The sequence below is a fragment of the Saccostrea cucullata genome, unplaced genomic scaffold (genome assembly GCF_032062105.1).
Source record: "Saccostrea cucullata isolate Sc308-1 unplaced genomic scaffold, CSIRO_AGI_Scuc_v1 ctg1491, whole genome shotgun sequence".
Lineage (NCBI taxonomy): Eukaryota > Metazoa > Mollusca > Bivalvia > Ostreida > Ostreidae > Saccostrea > Saccostrea cuccullata.
In genome coordinates, this window is record NW_026922769.1 from 17,523 (window position 1) to 41,865 (window position 24,343).

General features: G+C 32.2%; 2 protein-coding genes across 3 annotated transcripts; one reads left to right on the forward strand and one right to left on the reverse strand.

Moving 5' to 3' along the window:
• Positions 1-1,153: 1,153 nt before the first annotated feature.
• Positions 1,154-7,380, reverse strand: LOC134262412 (uromodulin-like). Of its 2 annotated transcripts, none has more exons than XM_062744801.1 (11): positions 7,270-7,380; positions 3,866-3,952; positions 3,736-3,762; positions 3,446-3,637; positions 3,115-3,279; positions 2,808-2,906; positions 2,510-2,701; positions 2,196-2,360; positions 2,014-2,067; positions 1,801-1,913; positions 1,154-1,482 (listed from the first exon to the last, which is right to left on the reverse strand). In XM_062744801.1, the coding sequence occupies exons 2-10, from the start codon at positions 3,924-3,926 to the stop codon at positions 1,804-1,806; spliced, it is 1,065 nt and encodes a 354-aa protein (XP_062600785.1). In that variant the 5' UTR covers positions 3,927-3,952; positions 7,270-7,380; the 3' UTR covers positions 1,154-1,482; positions 1,801-1,803. The 2 variants fall into 2 exon arrangements, with proteins under 2 accessions (XP_062600785.1, XP_062600784.1); XM_062744800.1 differs by lacking the exon at positions 7,270-7,380 and adding an exon at positions 4,232-4,334.
• Positions 5,984-23,998, forward strand: LOC134262411 (von Willebrand factor D and EGF domain-containing protein-like). Its single transcript, XM_062744799.1, has 20 exons — positions 5,984-6,215; positions 7,248-7,448; positions 8,842-9,006; positions 9,175-9,189; positions 9,283-9,554; positions 9,650-9,736; positions 12,131-12,415; positions 13,549-13,665; positions 13,894-13,979; positions 18,425-18,503; positions 18,928-19,107; positions 19,498-19,727; positions 19,812-20,073; positions 20,203-20,352; positions 20,482-20,650; positions 20,902-21,092; positions 21,183-21,422; positions 21,840-21,948; positions 22,089-22,749; positions 22,939-23,998. Exons 1-20 carry the CDS (start codon positions 6,155-6,157, stop codon positions 23,183-23,185), a joined length of 3,807 nt encoding a protein of 1,268 aa, XP_062600783.1. The 5' UTR covers positions 5,984-6,154; the 3' UTR covers positions 23,186-23,998.
• The last annotated feature ends 345 nt before the right edge of the window (positions 23,999-24,343 follow it).

A 24,343-nucleotide genomic window follows, 5' to 3' on the forward strand; every position in this document is an offset into this window, starting at 1 on the left:
ATGATGACTTTGAACGAGATTCTTGCTTCATCAAATTCCTTGTCAATAATTTACCTACGTTTAAGAAATTGTTCATACGAAGAAAGCTCTTGCGTATCGAATCAACTGAGATATTAATATTTCCGTATGCAGGTGATGCAGTTTTAATGATAGCTACTCCCTGTGTTATACTTATATTACCTCACTGTGTTGCAATAAAAGTCTATTATTGAGTTCATTAATGTAAAAAAATAAGAACGAAAAAGAATCTGTCAAAAACGAGATACATAGTATTGTATATATACCCATGTTTCATTGTCAAATCTTATACTAACATGTGTATATTTAATATTAAGTCGAATTAAACAGTTGTACAGAAGTGTACAGTTGTACAGATTCACCACAAAAAGCTTAACGATGTCTGCTTCACCATAAATTCTGATTTTTTCAAAGAGTGTATCTATTACCTTTTCTTTTTTTGAAAAGTTGTGGGAGCCTATTGTGCACTATGGGTCTAATTTGTAATTTTACATCATCTTAAAATGTATTAAATACGATATGAAATTTTCATCTGTATTTTGTGTGTTTAGAAACACATTTTAAATTATTAGTAATATCGACCTTTTAAAAGTTGACACCCGCAAAAACTTTTTTATTACTTTCACCTAAAGGAAAAAGAGAATAGATGTTATAGCAAATAGGTACAGGTATACGGTTGAACATCTCTGATATCTGCACTTATAATATGTCCATGCTCTAATTATTAAACCCGTGTGAAATGCTGTTTTCGCTCGGATAATGGGGGTACAATTAATTGGACAACTTACATGTGTCAATTATATGTTAATTAGGCATTAATCTTTACAGTTGATATCTTATGTTGCTCTAGGACATCCTATAGCATAGTTGTGTTAAACTTTTTTTTTATTCTTAATATTTCTATACATAAGACTATTTTCTTTCTTTTGCTTCATCGTATGAAAATATGTAAGGTTTGTATGATTCATCTTCTACGAAAATGGTTCTTAAGAAAACAAATTATTCGCATTAATGAATTTATCTTAAGAAAATTATTACAAAATTATTCAATATAAACATAAAAATTTGAAATTGAAATCCCAAAAATGTTAATTTTTATAAACATGTATTTTACAACATTTAATGTCAAAATAAATTTAATCAAATTATTAACATGCAGTAGATGAAAAAATTTGTGTCAGAATTGACAAGCCTGGCTGTCGGGTTGCACAGTATTTAAAACATGGAAATCGGTAAAATGGGAAAGAAATTTAACGTTTGAATTCACAGTGTGTCGGATAATTCATGCGTCGGATTAGACAGTTTTACCGTATCTGGTTTCGTATTTTAATAGAAGGACATCAGGGCTTATATGGTGGTGGATCCCCCCACTTCAGATCCTGTGTCGAGTAAGAAAGATTGTTTATCCTTTGTGTACTTTTTTCTGTCACCCGGATGTTGACAGTCGAGCCTGTTTTACTATTCCTGTAGAAAAGAAAGGTACATCGGTATTAAATGAGATGGTTATTTTTTTTTATTTCACGTGCTAAGTTTCTTTGTTGTAATAATTCAAAATGTAATTAGAGAACGGAAAAGAAAACATGGGGATTATTAAATGAAAAATGAAAATAATGCAGTGAAAAAATGCACAATTTCATTATATATGGTCAGAAGAAATCAAGCATACTAGTATCTTATTAATGAAAGGATTATATTAGAAATACTTTTTAATCATTTCATTAATACACCGATGTGATAGTAAAAAGATATGCCCAATGCAAATTTGCAAAAAAGATAACAAACCCTTTAACAAATCTCTTTTTCATTATTATCAGCATCACGACCAGAATCAAAATCAACACAAAGTATTACGCCGAGAATGATCTCCAGATTGACATGCTTATGGCCGTCATCATCTGAAAATTAATGAAAGCTTAATTAAATTCTTTGGTCAAAAAAGAAAACCAAGAATACATTGAACATGTTCAAATCATTATTTCTCAAGAATTGTTTTACCATCTGCATCTGATTTTCCTTTATCGACTTCATCAGTTTCACACGGTTGATCACCTAAAATTATAACAATGTAAACAATAAAAATGGCGGTAAAGGAATGTTATTGTTATATCTTTAACCTGTACCTACATGTATGATGGAAGTGATATAACAACACAAAACATAATCTATATTTCGCATACCGAAGCAATACCGTGAGGGACAAGTATCCACTCCGTGTAGACAGTAGGCGGTGTATTTGCCACAGTTCTTTACTTTGATGTCATACGACTTAGAACAACAGCTGTGGAACCCTCTTTGACAGGCCTGTCTTGTTACAACACCATCTCCTGTGGCAGGATGACTTCCTGTTTACAACGTAAAGCTTAATTCTTCATAAGTCAACACTCAGAGTTTTAAACAATCACCAGAGCTCTCAAAATATTGTTTTATTTGTGTAAAGGAGATGTAATCAAACAAACAATATAACCAATCGGAGTATTTAATTTATACTCACCATTCATCCATACAGGGTATATGGACCCACAGCTCAACAGCTTTGGACACTGATTTAGCATGAGAGAACTAGATTTATACCACCCAGCTGTCAGGTGGTCATCACAGTACCCCTGTCCTTGTTTGTATTCACAATTCTTGGAGCGATATTCATTCTCTGGAAATGCTTTGAGATTGCTTTCTATGCAAGGATCTAGAAAAACGAATGTTAGACATATCATTCGTGTTTTTTCTGTTTAAGGAAACATACATTTTGTAAGTCTTATGAGACTAAGTTTAAGTTTATTTTATCAACGTACCCTCAGAGCAAGTCATAGGTGGGCTGACCGTAGTTGGTTTTGATGTTGTTTTTGTTGACGTTGTACTTGCAGTTGGATATTCACATAAACCTTGTTTTCCTTATTTATAAAAAAATCAACATTAATTGAAGTTAATTTATAATTATTTATAATACATATTTCAATTGACTTTTAAGCATGTTAACATACCGTTTATATATTTCATATTTACACTGTGTATGTTTTCTTTGATTTGTTCATGGGATTATTTCTCTTTTAAAAGTACATCATCAGCAATTTTCAAGTTTTAATTTAAAAAGAAACTCACCAAAACAATATCGTTCAGAACAGGAATCGAGAGCCCCCAGACAATAAGCATGGAAGGATCCACAGTGTTTGATCTTAACATCATACTCTTTTGAACAACAAGATGAAAATCCGACCTTGCAAACTTTTCTTTCAACAATACCGTCACTAGTTGTCGGCAAAGATCCTGAAGGGAAATAGAATAAATGTAATTTGAAATTCTCTTCATAAAAAAATAATGGAATTTACTTCAAAACAAAATAATTTCTTGATATTGTGCTTAATGTCATTAATTCACAATAAATATGTCCAAGTACGTGTTTAAGATAATTAATGAAATGCATGTAACCTGCCTTTTAGCCAAAGAGGATACACAGCGCCGCAACTGAGAAGCTCTGGACATTGTGTCAACATGACGTCATTCACTCTGTACCACTGGGGCGTTATGTAACGGTCACATGGTGCGTGTTTTGAATCATATTGGCAATTTTCAAATCTTGCATAAGGTTCAAAGAACGAAGATGCATTTGCTTGCGCACATGGATCTAAAGTTAAACCAAAACAAAAAGGTTAACTTTATGAATAGTTTTAAAATCAATGTTTCAGAAAAATATTTATACAATTATATGTGTAATTATCATACCTGCAACATTGCAGTAATATACAGCACCTGAAATATTTTAAAATATTGTTTCAATAAAAAAAAAATCATCAATTAGGGGGAAAAACAACAGTACGTTAATACGAATATAAATATTCAACCATAGGACAACCTCCTAAATGAAAACCGAGAATAAGGTAGAAAAGATGGAAAACTGCCCAGAACGGATCCATTTCAGGAAAGGCAGTGTGCACTGTATCTGGAAAAAGAAAGAAAAATCATTTTTATTTCTATGATATTTTGAAAAGAAAAGAAAGATAATATCATTTCAATTGTGTCATTTTTAATTCAATTTTGCATATTAATTATCACAATTAGGTACCAATATAATTAATATAAAAAATCAATTAGTATTATTAGTTACATGTACAAAGCAAAACAGATTTAAGAATTATGTCGATGCATTAAAAATATATAGTTTAAGACAAACATCAATGTTATTAATATTGAAATTTAGAAAAAAGATTAATTCTACTACCTTTTATTGGTAACTTTCTTCAACACTTATGTATTCACAGAGTCTAGAATAAGGTTTGCCTGACCAAGACTAGGAAGTTCAATTATTGCAAATACCACATGAGGCACAAGAAATGAATGAATATTTATGTTTGATCTACTTCGACGTGATTAGTCAATACGCAATAATGGGAATTTAAACAGACCGCCGGGATTCCCCTTGGCTGGCATTTTAATTTGCACAGCTCGGTTATTTTAAATCCTTTGAATTGATGCCAAATGTTTTAATATCAGACAGTACAAATAGGTCCTACGTCCTGAAAAAAAGTTATCTCTTTAAAATTATGTTAATTGCTCAGAAAATACAAACACAGCTTTTATTTTGTGCATTATCAAAAAGTTATATTGTATGATAGTTTGATCTATCTTGTTTCCTTTTCTAAATGCTATTAATTTTCCTTTTAATCTTCTTTATGCAAAAGAATAAATAATAAATATTCATGGCCATTACTGAAAAATTATAGAGATTTTTTATTTATTTTTTTTTTTCGTCGAGACGAAAAGATTTTAAATGAATTTCAAGAAAGCGAAACAGAATTCACTATGGTTTAAAATATATAGGTAAGAAGCATATAAAGTCATATTTTTATTTTTTTTCAACTAATAAGGAGTCTAGTGCGCTGCTAGCTGCTTAGGTACGAGGATTTTTATTAAAGATAGAAGAAATTATAAAATAAAACAAAAATACTTTATTTTCATGCAATCGATTATTCACATTTCTAAAACACGTGCAATATGAAGTCCTTATAAGTAAACCATTGCATCGCCCATGTGTAATCAATTTGGATTTTTGTCATCATCTATTAATATCTGTGCAAAGAAAAATTCTCTTATTTATCCTTTTATCAGTGCAGCGAATATAGAATATTCCCTTATTTTATAAAAATAAAAACAAATAGAAATAAACTAATTGCATAGATCTGAAAATAAAAACATTTTATGTTGCAAAGAAAAATAAAAATTAATCATGCATGCATCTATTTGTTTTTTCATCTAACAATTGTGAATTTAAAGGATAGTAATAAAGCAATGTTTAATTTAACTATTGATTTTCACCATGTAAGCATACATAATTCTGTGATTCAAGGTCGTACTGGTTTTTTTCAAAATGGAAATAAACTGATATATACATTTGAGAAACATTGGAAATTCCACTGGAATCCCCCTCTCTACCATCAGGGGACTTTTAATCTCGTTTGTCTTAAAATGTGCAGTCTTCTGTGAAAAATATTCAATAAATCATTCGATTTCTAAAAATAGAAATTCATAGTTGGCAAACCAACTAGGTTTTTTTAGCTTAAAATGGAACCACGTACTAATATATCAGCTTAGAATATTTACTAAAAGATTGTCAAGGGGAAAATTTAATATAATATTAACAGAACGGGTCCCGAAATGTAATGCTTCTCAAATACATAGTTCTGTTATTATTACTTTTTTTTTACATGAAATGAAATTAAAAACTTGCTTTATCTATCAAATTCATGTAACCAATCAATTTTCATTTATCATATCGCCCTCAAATGAAACATAATAAACAATTGTAAACAGTTGCTGTTAGGTTTAAAAGCAATGTTTAAGATAGAAACAGCTAATTAAACTTCCGGGACTCGACTGATTTGCTTCCAGTCTTGCACGTCATAGACCATATTGAATTTTAAACTCGATTTTATTTAAAGGGAAGGGATGAGTTAAAAGTATTTCAATCAGTCCTAAAAATACATGGTGCAACATTCATTGTATATTACCCATATTATTTTATACATATTTCCATTTAGGAAAGGATGACTTAAAGAAATATGCATTAGGTAGAACTACTTGTTGGATTAAATAATTAAAATCTGACAAAAAATATGTATTAAGCTTGAAGAAAAAATATTGTTCCATGGCTTCTGTAAAAATCAACGTGTTCTACCTAATATCAATAATTGGATCCATATTTTGGGGTGCGAGTTATTTATTTCATATATTTCAATTTACGAAACTTCACTTAAGACTTTAAGCAAATAATAAGTAATTTAAAATGTTTGTAAAAATAAAAACATACTCTAAAAACAGATTTAGTTTTCATTACTTTTGATTATGTAAAATCTTCTTCATTTAAAACAATGTTCTGTATTGTTTTCTGATTGATAAAATTTATTGGTAAATTTCTTTTGAAGGGCAATATGTACTTAAAATTTTTTAAGAACCTGCGTTTATTTTTAAACAAAAAAACCGTGGAATATCTGCTGTCAATACAATTTTTTTGTCTGCAAATGCATTGTAAGGTTACATCGAATGCTGAGTGACGTTTTTCATGCAAATAGTTAAGCTTTTATTTACACCATGATTTGTCGACGGATTTTTCTGGAAGGAGTAGCGGAAGACATTTGTTGCTTACTCTTTAACGGTTAACGACACACGATCTCATCTCTAATCTTTAACTGTTCTAGTTTTCTCTTCTACAGACTATTGTTCAAATAGGCTTTCTAGGGTAAAGACTGTTACTTATTTTAATATGTCAAAAATAATTGCAAATACTATTTGGTAGATCTTAATTTTCGTTTTTGGTCATAGTGTTTCATTAACATTTTAAGCGTTTCGTATATTCTATTTTCTTAGGTGTCAGTGTTTAAAGAAATTTTCTTATGAAAAGCTCATTCCTGCATATCTTGTTAAACTGGCGATATGAACTTCATACGCTGGTGATATGTTCTCCAATTTCTGACTATACATATGTAATGCTATGAAATAGATTGTATTCAGAAAATTTAAAGAAAAAAATACATAAGATTTGTGTTTTTTACTTTTAAAAAGTCGTATATATTACTCACATTTATCAAAAGGCTAAAATTTTACTTTCTGCAAATGCCTGCATAAGATAGTCTTAAAAGATTTAGAAATTCAAGGAAACCTACTTTCTTTAGCTGTATCCTATACTTTACACCCTTTCAGTATTCTTCATTCATTACTTATTTCCCCCTAACTTTTGTCAGTTTCTGGAGATCCATGTCTTACTTCAAATCATCAAGAGCTGGGCGACCTTCTGAAGAGAGGTCCAGCATTTACCATGGATTCCGTGCCTCTTTGTGATTACTATCTAACAGAGGGATGGTACAGCGCCCCCTCGTATCTGATGCCAACATCACCACCTGGACTTACGGCTTGTGGTACTCTTTATCCCTACTGGATGAAAGGTATGATTAACAGATTTTGCTTTTATTCCGTGGGACTCACTTTCTATTTAACCCTATGAACATCTAAACATTTTCATATTGTTCATGTGCAGATATGTCAAGGATTTCCATATTTTTAACTACTTATATATGAAGTCATAATGTAAAATGAACAAAGAAACCGCAGATGTACGCTTTGATGACGTTAAGAGAATCAATGCCGTGAAACCTTTTTTTTCAAACCCCATGTAAAATGCCAGCTAGTTTTCTATTTAAAATGTCATTATTGTACTTTCAAATCGGATATGTTAATTTGGAATGGTTCCTCTAATTTCCGTTCATTGAGAATCTTTGTATAGAAAAGTATACTTTTAAATGTACACTGTTTTATAATTTATAACTTAAAAGATATAGAGCTTCTTTAGTGTGCTTTAAATCTCGGGCGTGAGATATCTTTGGGAATTCTATAAATAGATTGCTTCAGAAAATGATTAATGGAATTTCTTGAATAAGGATTATTGCATGCATTGTTTTTTTTTCTTTAGAAAATACTCATATTGTTTGTAGGTTGAATATTCTTTTTTGTCTACGCTTGCCTTTTAACAACCACATTCTGGGAAGACAAGGATAGAAATATCTTACACTGAATAGAAAATAATAATTGTTTAAACCCGAGACATCAAAGTTATTTAAAAGTATTAAAATCATATATAAAAATAAAAGTCAGCAACAAATCCACGTGATTTTATAAATGAAATTTTATATACCCTAACAAGAAAATATTATACTTAACTTTAGTTTAATTACTGTAGTTAAGTAAAGTGAACACTTTGACACTACGAATACTTTGGATAACTATAGTGAAGACTTTATCACCTAAATTTACTACATGTATAGTGAACACTGACACTTTGATTTACCATAGTAAACACTTTAATACTTTGATTTACTATAGTGAAAACTATGAAAACTTGATTTACAATGGTGACCACTTTGGAAACTTTAATTTTTATTATAGTGATAACTTTGACACTATAGTGAAAACTTTGAAAAGTTTGATTTACTATAGAGATAACTTCGACACTTTGATTTAATATGGTAAATAATAGTTAACTGTAGTATATTTTTGTTAGGGTAGGCAAGTAGACCCTCTTAAAATATTGGATGAAGTTGAGCAAGTAATTTTGTGTTCAATGATGTGAATATACCTAATTGAATATGTTCACTTTCAATTGATTTCTTTTTCGGATAACATAGCATCTTTTTTTTAGTTTGATATGATACTGCCCATATTAGATAATAAATTTTGCAAGTTTACCAAAACCTCGTAAGGTATATTTCAATGCATACAATTCAACACTTGAATTGATAAAAGACATATTAATATTAATATTTTTATCCTTTGTGTTTTAAGGAGTTCTACCTAGCACAGTTGGAAACGAGATAGATGTCGAAATTTGTGGTGTAGGATTCTCATCAACATGCCAGAAGAGTATCAACATCAGGGTGAAGAAGTGTAGCAATTATTTTGTTTACAAACTAAAGTCTTTGGATTCATGCAATTCGGCATACTGCTTCGGTAAGTAAAAACCATCTCTCTCTCTCTCTCTCTCTCTCTCTCTCTCTCTCTCTCTCTCTCTCTCTCTCTTGTGTTTTTCCTCTTCCTGTCGCTCTGTCTGGTTGTTGCTCCTTCTTTCGCTCTCAAAGAATTGAAAAGTTTGTCACCTTGTTTTTATTTCTTTTACAGAGAAAACGGACAGTTGTAAGTAATAAATATCAATCTTACAAAGTTGAGGTTTTTCTCATAAAATAATTCCTGTTACAAGTATTTATGTCATGTGTTTCGAACATTCAGGTGTAACAGACACCCCATCGAATCTCCAAGTTGTATACCAAGGGGTTTCCTACACTAAAATCACCAAACCTATCGGCACTCAATGGAATCCCATAGTGGAGCTCCACTGTCAGTTCACTCCACTTTCGGATAACACTCTGTATTATCACATCGATTGGTACGTAGATAACACTAGGATTATAGAAAACCAGACTGTGGACACCTCAACACTAGGTGACGCTGTACTCACAACAGAAGATCTGTATAAAGCTGGGGAAAAGATCGGATGCTCGGTAGGCAGATAACCGCATTTTCTTTCTTTTTTGTTGTAATTTTTTGTTCATACATGCGTTTAGAGTGATATATCTTTTTTGAATTGAAAATGCAGATTCATTGTGTAGTTGGTGCCAAAAGATCAGTGGTAGATTCTCCCTGTAACAGTACATCCAGTGCCCTGTTCTTCGCAGGAATTCAGGTAAACAATAAATAAAACTGTCTAACAGAATTGAAAAAAAAAATCATTATTCTGATTGCACACATAAGTACTCTGAAGTTGACACCAAAGATAAGCTTGAGTTTCTGATTGACAACATCTATGTGGTTTTTTGGAGACCAGTATTTCAAAAATAAAAAAAATTCCCATGGGTACCAATTGCGCTCCGTTATTAGAAGACTTATTTTAATATTCATATGAAGCAGAATTTGTGCAAAATCCTACACGTGAAAGGAAAAAAACCACTTATTGTGGCCTTCAACTCGACATAAGTTATATCCACGAGGTATTGTCAATTAACATTAGTCATTTCCATTCCTACGTCGATACGATATATCCTTGTTAGCTTTAAATAAAAGATTTCACAGAGTCTGACAAATCTGAATACTTAAATATTTTACTTGAAAAAAGACGTTAATGCTAATCTAACAACCAAGCTATATGGTAAACGTGAAAACGTTATATTTTTTATGATAAACTTTTTCTATCGTCAACTTCCCCTACTTATGCAGCAATATACATTCATCACCTGCATACGGAGTATATATATCTCAGTTGATTCGATACGCAAAAGCATGCTCAACGTATGAACAATTTCTAAAACGAGGTAAATTATTGACAAACAAGTTGATGAAACAAGAATATCAATAGTCTCGTTTTAAGTCATCATTTCGTAAATTTATAGTCGAGGGTCGTTCAATAAATAATGCAACATGTCATCTAAAAATATGAAAAAAATACATAATACATATTCTTAATAGTTCCAATCCTTCAAGGCATTCCCTGTTACCCTTTACACATGTATTATGTGTTTGTATCCATGCACAGAAAACCTCAGCATACTCATCTTAAGGGATGCCTTAAAGGCACTGATGGATATCATTTTCCATGACAAATCTGGCATTGTACAATCTTCCTTTGATTGATTTCTTGTGGTTTGGGACTAAAAAGATCTCACAATGTCTTATATCATTCTAATATGATCAATGTAAAAGTTATGTTCACTTTATTTTCTTCAAAATCTTATTTATTTCTCTAAGCTTATATGCTTCTTTGATGTCAGGCACAGGAAAAATACCCAGGTAACCGAAATTTGGACTACCCTTGCAAGAAATCTGCAAAATGCAACTTGGTGCAATTGGACCATAAAAGTTAATAATGTTAGTCCTTCCTTTGGATATATGTACATATTCTAAAGGATCTCTCTGAATACACGAAAACTAATAAAACGTGTTTGGAGCACTTCCTCCTCTTTATCACAATAAAATGACACCTTTTCTTGGATTTCACATATTTTGTTAATAACCTTGTTTTTCGGATATAAAAAGTGCACCTATGTTTTGTCTTTTATCAAGAAAATTTATCAAATCTTGAATTTGAAAAAAAACTTCCTTTTTAAATAGACCGTTGCCACATTTACTGCATATTTTCTCTAAGGCATTTGTAAGAAAATAGAGCACCTTTCTGATAGATATACTGTTTGGTTTTTTTTGTTTGTCAAAATTCTTCAAAATGTTGTGATGATTTAATGTTTAGTATCTTAACAATGTCTTTCCATGTAAATTAAGCATTTTCAGATATCATGTGGCACCTAACATCGATATTTGCTGGTGTCCCTCCAAATTTCAATCGGTCAGATTGATTGCAATGTTTTAACTCCCTTTTTTTATCTCTGAGTTATAGTATCAATCTGAAAAGTATACAGCATTAAAGATATGGCTTTTCTACATATAAAATCATGTCTTAAATATGAGTTCTTCGGCGATTTGTATAAAAAGCACAGTTTTCACATACTCTGTTATTTTTTTTTTCGTGGCAGAGATCATTTATAAACAGATTTTCATTCAGTGTAGTGACCATGCTCACTTTAAAAGTGAATTTCTATTCGAAGACAATAGAAAAATACATGGGATTTTCTGTCTTTAGGTCCTCTTAAATAGTGAAAAAATAAAAATTAAATCCCTCAACATTTATTATGTAAGTTGCATTACTGATTGAATGACCCTCGTACAATAACCATGTCAGCCAATACAATTTATCATTGAGTCAAATGCTGACTGAAGTTTTTCATACTAATTGTTAGTCCATCATTATACACTGAATTGACAACGTTTTTTATCCCGTTATTTCCCGTTCATGACAAGGAACACAGGGCTGGTGTGACCGGTCAGCAGGGGATGCTCACTCCTCCATGGCACCTGATTCCACCTCTGATGTTTCGGAGGTCAGGTCCGTTTTTGCTCTGCTCCTATTTTGTATTGTTTTATGGACTTTGATACTGAATACCGTATCTCCATTTCCTTCCTGTTGTAACTATACTCAAACGTAAAATAAACTACAAATTTCCATCGCTTATGCCAGTATTTTTTTGTTTAGATATTAACACCGGTTCTTAATATGTCGAGAAAGGGAGAAACGACGCTAAGAATTCGACCGACAATACCTTATGCGACACACACGTTAGACTTGCCGGCATTTAACATAGAAGATACTGGAAACTTATCAATCTCCCTGGATTTCCCAGCAGACATAATTGCAGACTGTACAATTGCTGGCAGTTCAAAAATATGTGAAATAAAAATTCCGAGTTTCAAATATAGTGAAAGACACAAATACAACGACCGCAGCCAGTGGTACAAAGAATACACAATGACAATACAAAACTAGTGCTAATTGTAACGGGGACCGTTACAGATGTTCCCCAAACGCTCCCCAACTCCCTTTTTGTGTCATATTCCCTGTAAGTTTCATTAAATAAGACAAACTCTATGCATCTGAAATTTTAACAATATTTACAAAGAAGTGTATAAAAGTCATTTAAACTTTAGCATTGCACGCGTGCCCATGTGTGTGCATTTGCGTCATGACCATATCATCTTGTCTACACAATCTATATTTTTAATACACTGAATATTAAAGTATTTAATCCAAAATTATTTTAAAAATACGCTCATTCAAGTGTATGTTTGATTTTATTCATTTCACGTGCACGCACGTGCATACATGAGCATGTTGACCGTGCCTTCTTGTAGAAGTCCATTACATCTATCTATGTTCTAAATTCCACCCCGTTTGGGTGAAAACAAAGGGAGTTATAGCTATTTACAGTTTCAGCCAATCAGATTGCAGCACATGTACACGCACGTGTATGCATGTGCATGGTGACCATAACTACTTGTAGAAGTCTATTACATCTATCTATATTCCAAATCCCATCCTGTTTGGTTGAAAATCAAGGGAGTTATAGCTGTTTAAAGTTTCAGCCAATCAGATTGCAGCGCACGTGCATGCACGTGTTTTCATGATAATTGCTTTATTTCTTGTTGTAGGATATCCTAATGCATGGCTATGTTCAAAATTTCAAAGGATTTCGTCAAAAAACAAGAAAGATATTGAGACTTTAGTTGCAGCCAATCAGAGCGAAGTGCACGTGCATGCGCGTGAGATCTTGCTATTTTCACCATGTTGTCATGTCTATACTACTAATATATCCTCACATTATGAGTTTCAAAGCATTTCATCTAAAAAAAGAAAATTTGTGGCTATATCTATTATATTGGTCATTTCACGTGTCGCACGTGCACGCTCTTGCAAGCACGTGCGCGCAAAATGACCTTGATTCCGCAAATCTACATAACATGTATACTAACCCTAAAAAGGTTTTACCTACATCGGACGAACAGTTTACAAGATCATTCCCGGACAAAAAAGTTCCAGGAAGAAGAAGAAGAAAAATAATAATAATAAGAAACAGAGTAAAAACAATATGTTCCCCAACTTCGTTTGGGGAACATAATAAAGACAGCCTTGGTTATGAAATTGATAATAGTGTGTTACTTCGGCTGAAAACATTAGGTGGAGGCGAGAAGGCAGCAACAGTATACGAAGGCGTGATGCTCCCTGACGTCCCAGTAAGTTGTCATATTTGCAATGTGTCTACCTTTTAATAATCTTATAGAATTATGTATGTTTTCTGAATTATTCTAACTTATTTTTTTTTATTCTCCGAGAGTGCAAATTTCAATTTATTTTGCTTATAATAATGCAAACTGCGATTATCAACTAGGGTACATATTCTTTTTTCTGCAACATGTTTATCTTCTTTTGAAATTTATTTTATTTTTATCATGTTGTTTAAGATCAATATCGTTGACGACCATACAGAGTGGAAGGGCACGTATTGTTACTCACATGCTGACCCTCATATGAGAACATTTGACAGATAGTGAGTATTATTAGAACAGGAGAAATTATATGATAAAATCTGTCTTATATATATATACTGAAAATTCTTACATTTATCTTAAACGAAGCGAGATTCCAAGATCATATGAAAAAAGGTATAACTAACAATGCAAAATGTTTTGTAGTTTTTCTCAATTAGTACACTATGTATAAGAAAAAACATGTCATTTAGGAACAGTTTTTCACCATATAGTATAAAACAAATATACAATATTTCTTTACAGTACAAGTCAAAATATATTATATGGCATCTAGCTCCAATAAAAGAATCAAAGTACTGAAAGTTCTGAAAAGCGGTTAGCATGCTTTCATCTAATACGTACCGAAAAAAGTGCATGGAATGATGATATTTAAGTATGCATATCTTTGTCCATTGTTATCAGAGAAAAAATAACAGGCGTTCTGTTTTTGTAATACTTTATTTAATAGTAAAACCAATAGCATTCCAAACTGATGTCACAGATGGATGCAGTCTAATTAAAATTAAATGTGCCGAATCCGCTACTGCTTCTCAAACATCTAACAACATCATATTTGGGGTCATGTAAGAGTGAATCTTCGATTAGCCAAAGAAAACGGTTCCTCCGAAATCTTGGCTTATAGATCAGATGGGTTTCTTGTTTTCACCAAACCAAAACAAGGAGTTGTAGTAAACAAAATATGCATTGCATAAGCTGTGTTATGTATGACGTGTGGGTATCTTGTATAGTTTGTGCTCTTTCGTTTGCATTATTCACGTGCAGATGCCAGACTACAGACTATACATGAAATTGATTCCAGAATTACTTTAATTCAACGTAAGACAGCATCAATATTCAATAATGAAGCCGTGGAATTAATTTGAGAATTGTTTACCGAGGCTTGAATCTACATGACCAAAGTTTTTGTGCTTACTGGTACATGTATTCATAATCGAAAGGTCGCTCTGATGTGACCCCGAATGGGATGTTAGATGTTTGAGAAGCAGTAGCGGATTTGGAACATTTAAATAAATTTTAATTAGATTAAAATGCATGTTTCAAAATTTAAACATGAGATTTCTTCAGTTTGAAAGACAGGAAGTGCATTTTTAAAAGTTCTCTCTTGGTGGCATCCTATCGTTCTCTGGATGAAAACAATTATGTTGATGTTAAAAATTTAATTGTCTTTCATGCTCTATTGAAGTTAGGTAATTGTAAAGCCTAATATAGCAAACAACTAAAAAAAATGACAAATTAAATTCTTTAGAATAATGAATTTGGAGTAGTGTAGATCTACAGCTGGCTAGTCAGAGAAAAAAGGATGACTGAGCAGAGACTTTGTAAATGTATTGATATCAGAGAGCTCCAGATGTGTAGGCTCACTGCGGGTGTAACCTGTCAACGAGGGATGCTTACTTCTTCTAGGCAACGAATCCAACCTCTTGAACTTTCAGGAGTCAGCTTTTCTTCTTAAATCGATCATTCTGTATTTTTATACAGATACTGAATACTTCCGTTTTGTAATATTATGAACTACTACTTGTACGGGAAGACTGGCGAGTAAACAAGATTATCAAGCTTTATGAAATGTACTTTATTGACTTTTCAAACAAGTAAATGTTCGAATAAAGTAAATGGTATATGAGAATCATTTAAAATCATTTAAAGGAAGTCTTGCACAATATGTCTAGATAAGGACATATAATGTGTATTTGCCATATACTCTTCATGCAATATTGCTCTCAAATAAAACATGTGAAAAGGAAAGTTGTCTAATAAAAAAAATACTAGTATTTAAAAATTCAAATCTACACTTAAAGTTAGTGTAACTTAAGAAGTTATCAGTGTCACCTTCTTCAATATGTCGGTTAAACAATATACACTGATTTCTTTTCTATCCATGTGCCTCTAAACACCTGTATCTTAATTTAGTTCTTCTCAAACGCTCAAAATAATGATCGACGAATTGGACAAATTCAAATTTAAAAAGTATTTTCTCAGCTAATAATACGTTCCCTAGGAATTAATCAAATTTTCAAAACTTATAAATAAACATTAAGTATAAATTTTAATTTTTTTCTAATTGTCGAAATTTTTCATACCTCATTCTTCTGTGAATAATAATATCGGTTGATTTTTTAGAAGAGGGTCACAATGCCGATTAAAATTAATATATATTTATCCATTTTTTTAAAAATTAATTTTACTACTTTAAGTGCCCCATTATTTTTTTCAAAACTAAAAGTAAGTGATCCCTTATGATCGTTTGTACATGTAATAAATTATTAAAGACGGAGCAGAGTATTTACCCCTGGGAGCTGAGCTTTTAAAACTGTTTATTAGACAGAGAAGAAAACAAACGTTTCATAGTGGAGGCAATCCTATTGTTTCCATAAAAACGTTACAAAAAGTGTAAAACTTGCAGATGTATTCGGTGTTTTTATAAAAACGTTTTTCAGGTATGACTTGACTTAATACATGTAAATGTTGTTTCTTAATACTTTGGCAAGGAAAATCAAACTCGATCTAGAGATTTGCTGATGTTTTTGCAGTCTGTAATAACCTTCAACCTGCTGTATAATTAACCGTATCGTTCAACTTTCAAAAATAAACTAACAGTTGCTATAAATCGCGATCGCACGATGTACATGTAATTAGGACGAAATTCTCAGTTCTTTGAAGTTAGTGTTCTAAGTATTGTCAATGCTTTGGTAAATACTAATAAGAATTCGATATAATTGTTATAATAGCCACTCTTCGTACACAGCATATTGTCAATCTTTCACCAGGGGGCGTATTACGCCAACAGTATACAAATCATAGGAAGCGCTTTGCTGAAGTTGCTGTTGTCGATAGGTAGCGCCTTGTGGAAGTTTCCGGTTTTGGTTGCAGAAGGATAAGGTTACGTGCGATAAAGCGTTGTCGATAGGTAGCGCCTTATGGAAGTTTCCGGTTTTTTGGAGCCCATGCCATAAAGCGGTTAGATAGCTAACCGCTTAAAAATAAAAGATTAATTATGCATACTCAAGTTATGTTTTATCGACCTTGGATTCTTTCCTTTAATTTGATGTTAGTTTAATTCATTACTCATAAATCTAAAGACTACAAATTTTAAAATAAAATTTTAGAATATATAATTAAATGTTTCCGTAAAATAAAGTACTTGAGATGATTATCAAATGATTTATAATTATTATTATGACAATTTTAAGAAAATGAGTTGTGCAAATATAGACTTCCTCTTTTTATAGAACCTTTTACTGTTTTCAATAAGAAGATTTTTTTTTAAAAAGAGGAAATATTCATTTCAATGATATTATACAAATGTAATTTATTATAGGATTAAACGTTCTTTTTGAAAAATTTATCGATGTGTAAACTCTTGACATTTTACTCACAAACTAAATAAAAGTGCGAAGCACTTTTATGTTAAGTTTGTGAGTAAAATGTCAAGAGTTTACACATCGATAAATTTTTCAAAAAGAACGTTTAATTCTTATAATTCCAATATCGAATTTTTAAAAATATTTAAATTATTTCCTTTTGAGGCCTCCATACAATCCGTTATTTCTGGACGGCGTAGGAATACATTTTACCGTAAAGGAACGTAATCGAGATGAATTTCGATATAGTTCAACTTAAATTGTCAAAACAATCGATAAATAAACTTATAACAACTAATGGAATGTTGTTTAAGTCAACAAATATCGTAATTACGAGTTTACTACAGAATAGTTCGTCTGTGACCATGGCCATGTTGACATAAACAACAACTCTCAAAGCGAAACTTGCAGACCGACGACGCCTTCAATTTGCACTTGTTTATTCAAATATTGAGGAACAATATAGAAAGTTAATATGAATGAGATGCTAATAGGGCAAGAGTTTGAGGTACGTTTCTTTTCCCTGTCAAAACGATACAGACCGAGCTTATTTTCTACGTATGAACGTTGAGACAGCGATTTTTAAAATTCACACTCGTGATCGGACAGTGACATAAACATTTTCACGGCGTCCATCAGTTAGGCAGTCTAGTATGTTGCCAGTTCTGTTTAAGCCCTAATTAAATTTAAAGTTTCTTGTATTCATTATTTAGCCAGAACAGACCCAGAAATAACTGCTTTTATTGTTTATACGATAACCTAGTAGTGTCATCAAGAAAGTAGTTCTGATTGAAAGAATTTATCGATGTGTAAAAATTTTCTGGAACGTGTTCTCGTCCAATCAAAACACAGGAAATCAATAGCTAAAATGAATATTGGAATTATATTATAATATAATCTGAATCAAGACCAAAGATATGTATAATCAAAATACATAAAAGAACTTACTATATCAATCAATACTGATGGTGGAAATATTGGTAAATTATTTGAGAATTGTATGAGAAAATATTATATAACTATTGTGAGTTATTCCGGTCTTTACGCTAGATAGATAATAAATTTCAAATTGTGTTTTCTAGTTATTATGAATGCCAGCACGAAGGATGCAAGACGGGAATAACGAGTGTATTATATCAGAATAAAATACATGATCAGGAGGTAAGATAAACACAATTTTATTGATTGATTGTTTGTTGTTTTACGTCTTATTCGAAAATGTGTCACTCATATAGGACGTCACCATATATCGGTGATGAGATTGATACCTTTACTCAGCACTCAACACAAGGTCATTGAGTAGTAAGGGATCTTTATCATTCCGACGTCAAACGTAGCACATCACCATGTTTAAGGTTTCAATCGAATGACCCGCGTCTTTTACTTCAAAGTGGCAAAGAGTAGTTGCTACCTATTTTTTCATCGACCTACGTCAGTCGCAGCCGAGATTCGAACTTATGGCCTTCCGAACACGAACGAGCGTTCCGACTGAGGAATCTACATATTTTGAGAGAGTATTCGATTATTTTCTCTCCAGTAATACCCTGCTGTTTTGCTATTGGAATAATTGTCTTGTCTCTTTTAGGTACAGGTCAGACATCACAAGTGTTTTTGGCCTAATGCACGCTGTATATGTGCCTTGGCTGCTAGATCTGGGAAAGACGTCTTCATCTTCGATGCTTGCAACGGGAGGCGGTATATCAACTTTCCAATTTGTGCTGACAAATCACTGAAGGTTATGAAGGTTACAGATATGTCTTATAAGGTAAGATTCGATGTTGTGAATATCCTTAGAAATGCATTAAAAAGAGGCACATTAAATCCGATATTAAGAGACATTTTCGTACGGCATAATCCGCGATACGCTTGAATTCACTGTTCCCAAATACATTTTCTGACAAAATGAATGAATTAGCTTTTTTTCAATTTACATGATGTTAGCCTATATTTCATAAGATAAAATAATGGGTGACGAGGAATATGAAATTATCAGATTGTATTGTGATTTAATTAATTTTCCAATGAAAGGACGAGTCCTTTTCTTTAGCAGAAACACCAGAGTAGTTTTACTTATTTATTGTGAGAAAGAGGGGACTCTTCTAGTTGAACTTATTTGTTCTCACAATCCCATAAAATGAAGTATTTTTATTGGCAGATATTTTTTCCAACCGGGACCTATGTTACCACAACCTTATACATGTATAGTGACTGGTTTTTACAAACGCAAGTCTACCCCTCGGTGGCGGATGTTGGAAAAAGTTCAGGTCTTTGTGGCGTTTTAGGAGATGGTATCCAGAACGATCTAACAAGAAGAGACGGGACTATAGACAACCCAAACAGCTATAGTTATTATAATCCGCCAGATGACTTCTCCATTTCGTGGAGGTAATATACGACTCATTCTTTTTTGTCAGTATATATTCTGTCCATTTCAGAGTTTTATAAATTCATTGGGTCCATACTTTTTAGAGTACCAGCTGGTGACGATCTTCTCTCTGATTCCATGGATTTTCAAAGCCTGAATTCTCTTTCACTTATCAAAACACAACTTTGTACGTGTAACCACGAGAATAAGACTGAATGTAGTTACCGTAGCTACACAGATTGTGGTACAACAACCCGTGGGAAAGAATACCAATGTCTTCTCCACAGTAGTAATAGTAGGAGTAAAAGACATGCAGAATACATGTCGTCGTTTATTCCAGACCCCGTGGAAAACATAACACCGCTGGTATTTCAATTTAATCTAATTTACAATTTGCTATTTATAATAATAGGTTTTCACATATCAGTTTTTACAAAGGAATTTATGCATATTAGTCTATGGTAACATAATATATTGCTATTTACATGTTTGTAGAGGATAAGAAGGCAGGCTGCATACACGGACGAAGAAGTTATAGCGATTTGTAACTCAGAATTTAATCAATCAATTCCATTTCAAACATGTTTAGAACATGTAGCAGATTTCTCCAATGATTCTATTCAAAACTGTATCGCCGATGTTTCAGTGAGTATTCTTTTTTCCCCTTTGCAACAAATTTACTATTCAATGAAATAAGCATGTTATTTCACTTAATTGTCCTAATTCATCTACATCCAATTGCCAGTATAAAGTTGAATATTTAAACTTTTCTAGCTGACTGGAAACCCAAATTTGACGTCATTTCATCTTGAGAGTGCCATTTCTGAATGTCAAACTTTCATTACCCTCAATAGCACTCTTCAAAAAGAGAAACCTGCTATAACGTATGAAATACTCAGCGTTTGTCCCAATAACTGTAGTAATCACGGCGAATGCTCAAACGGTAAACATAAGTTAAAACATAAGAATAATCAGTCAACTCAATTACAAGTTTAACCAAATGTTGATGATACGTGTAATGAGGTTAAAATAATGATAATTATATAAGAAAATTTCATTTTTTTTTAATTCAGCAAACTTAGTGCGCTGGACTTGTAATGTAAGCTACAGTTTCCTGTTCCGCAAATAACGTGATTACTATTTACATGTGATGATTTAAGAATGAACCTGTTATCTTTGATTATGATACTACAGGAATTTGTACCTGCAATGGTGGATTTGGAGGAAGTGACTGTTCGTTTGATATTACGTCTCCTCCTACAGTAACCAGTTTACTTGGGAATGGTCTTTGTGACCGCTCAGAGGACACTTGCGATGACGTCACAATGTTCGGTCAATATTTTGTTGAAAACATGAATACAACTTGCTTCATGACTAGGAATGAGGTAAATATTGATAGAAAAAATGAAAATGTTTCATATTTTTTCCAATATTTTTTTACGAAATATAACTGTTTCTTATCCATCTTTTTTTAGATATCAGTCACAAATAATGTAATGGAACAGAACTTTTATGAAACACAACTTGAAGAAAGAACTCTTTATGAAGGATATTGTGACCTGCTTTATAAAACGAACAACACATGGGTGACACACTTTGCGTTTAATATGTCTAACGACAAAATGACCTTCACAAATACCTTCAATGTCTTCGTGTATCAGTCAGAGTGTCAAATTGTCAACAATGATACCAGCCAAATATACTTCACATTACAAGTAGGTACCTTAATAAAACGAAAAAAGGAAATTATATTCAAAATCATCCTATCACTTTGCAAGTGTTTTACTGCAGAATGAAGTATTTGGAAAACATAGGCCTGATTGATAAAAGGTCTCAATAATAAATTAGGAAGGTCAAACATGAAACATTTACTTTTATTATCAATGACAAGACGTCAATGACTATTGTTAAAATAGCAACACTCCACGAGATGTAATGAAGTGTATATGAATAGAAAAATGGGTGAAATTTTCTACATGTTACTACCATGTTATTTACTTCATTTTGATAAAAATATTTTGAATTCTAAGCCAATGGCATATATATGTTATCGTCACGACTTTTTGAACAGGTAAGTTTCAATATCAACATAAGTGTATTTTGTCTTCATTGTATTTTTTTCTGTCTTGTAGAATGGTTTTTGTTTCATCGATGGTAAATGCATTCGAGAAAATACCAACCAATCAACCGAGTCGTGCTCAAAATGTAAACCACGCGTGAACCAATTCAATTGGACAAACGGTTAGCAGACTTTTAGAATTGAAATAATAAATTATTTTGTTTAGTATTGTAAGTATACACAAAGGCGTAGTATCTTTTTCTTTAATCTTTTTTTTTTCATATAAAGATAATTCAATGTAGCCTTTTCTACACTTTCTTAGATTGTACTGATAAAACAGCATCATCACCAGCGACAACAATCACCCAAACGATATCCCAAACTACAATAAAATTGTCTAGCACAACAAAACAAACAACAACGTTAAATGGATTGACGTCGTCGACAGCAAAGCAAACATCGGTTCCTCTTGCATTGACAACATCCTCTCAAACTACGTCAGGAAAAACCAGCACAACCGATTCTAGCAGTACACCTTTTACAACAACTACTCCTGTCATATCAAAACAGGTGTCGTCTGCATCATCCGGTCACATAACTTCTACAGGAATGATGTCATCTTCAGCAAAACAAACTACTGCGTCATCAGTACCTCTGACCTCAACAGCAATCTCTACAACTACTTTACAGTTGTCCAGCGGAACTGAGTCATCCAAAGCGACATTTACCACAGCCACTTCTACACAGACTAAAGAGCAATCGTCTATGTCACCGAGTTTCACGTCATCTACAACGCAAATAACCACTACTTCATCACCATTATCATCAACATTGACATCAACAAGGGCATCAGGAAATAAGAAAATGAATACAGAAGACAAAATGTCGTCAGGGATCATAGGGCTTATTGTCGCCGTTGTAATTGTCACTATAGTGATAATGATTGTTACTATATTTATGATAAAGTCAAAACTCAATAACAGGTACGTAAAACAAATCTTTTGTTGTTTTTCTTCTTTTTAGTTTCTTTATTAACTAAAAGTAAGTATTTTCATACGAATTGATCCAAAACATGAAATCTGTACACTACATACTCCTGAATTAAATCAGGTCTTTCACTCCTGGAATGAAGTTCAAATGACGACTTTGTTTCCTATTTCTTTTCTATACAGAATGAATCAAAGCTCCTCTAGATCTGCCCAGGAGGTGCCCGATGAAGTGAACATTTATCCTGAAAATATGGATATAAATCATAAGGATGTATTTCAAGGCGATAACCTGCTAAAGTTTGAATCCCCAACTGCGATGTATTCGAGACCGCCAAGTGCACATTCTCTGAGGCCTGATCAACCAACTGTTGACCTCAGTAAATTATATGGACCTGAAAAACTGGACCAACTATTTGGAGTTCAAAAATGACCTTAATTTACTTATTTTGTTTTGATTAAAATAATTTAAAAGTGTGACAATCCATACACTGTTATCTAAATGTACATTTATTGAATATAATGGAGTTTATATAATCTAGAGGCTTATTGTATATACATATTTTAATCTATCATTTTTTTGGTTTCACCAACTTTAATTTTATTGCATATCCCTTTTCATTTACATGTTAACGTGTGTGAAACTACCCAGATATACTAGTACATTGATTATTGATTTTCCTACTTGTGTTCACTGGGTCTTTTAATTTAAAAAGAAATACATATCTACGCATAGATTGTCTTTAGGAGCTCTGGATTGAATTTCATAATATTCAAAATGATTGTGAATATCCATCAGGTATCGGAACACTTTACGCACTGTCTGTCTGTCTGTCTGTTGGTAGATTTTCTCTCATATATAATAAGGGCATAAGCAATAAAATGTTCATTTGAAGCAATATAACTATTTCTGAAGAAGAAAAAATGTATTTTCAGTCTTTTTTTTCAACATTTTGAATTCATAATACACGTATGACCAAGAGTACGATGAATATTGTGTTAACTACGCATACAAAATAAACAAAAAGTAAAATTTGAATCGTAAGCAAAACAATTTATTAAGAAATATTTGTGTCTGTATAACTATCCGTGCAAACAAATTTTTGTCATAACTTTGAAATGGCCTAAGTTGATAGTTAGAACAAAATATTTGTATAAATTTCATTTAGGATTTTTTTATGAAAGGAACATTTTTGTGTCGTATTCTTTGACTAACTACTAATAAATTTATCTTTTTTCATGACCTGACTCCTGTGTCTTTTTTTTCAAAGTTTGTTATTGAAATATTGAAGTTTTTACTTTTGATAAAATAAATCTTTAAACTTGACACGAATTGGATTCATTTGCTTGAGGCCACTGTCATCAAATTGTAAAATACGTGTAAACAATAAATGATTGATTCAATTTGCGAAGCAGTTCCCACTATCCACACTTGATAGCCGAGGAAAAATAAAATGGTAAGAGATACTTTGTACGAATTTTCTTTTAACCTTGATTTTTTTAATGCTAAAACCTTAGTGATAGTAGAAGGCAGCATGACAGCACTGTTTCTACTCGGCTATGTGAAGGACCCATAGCACCGTTCATATTA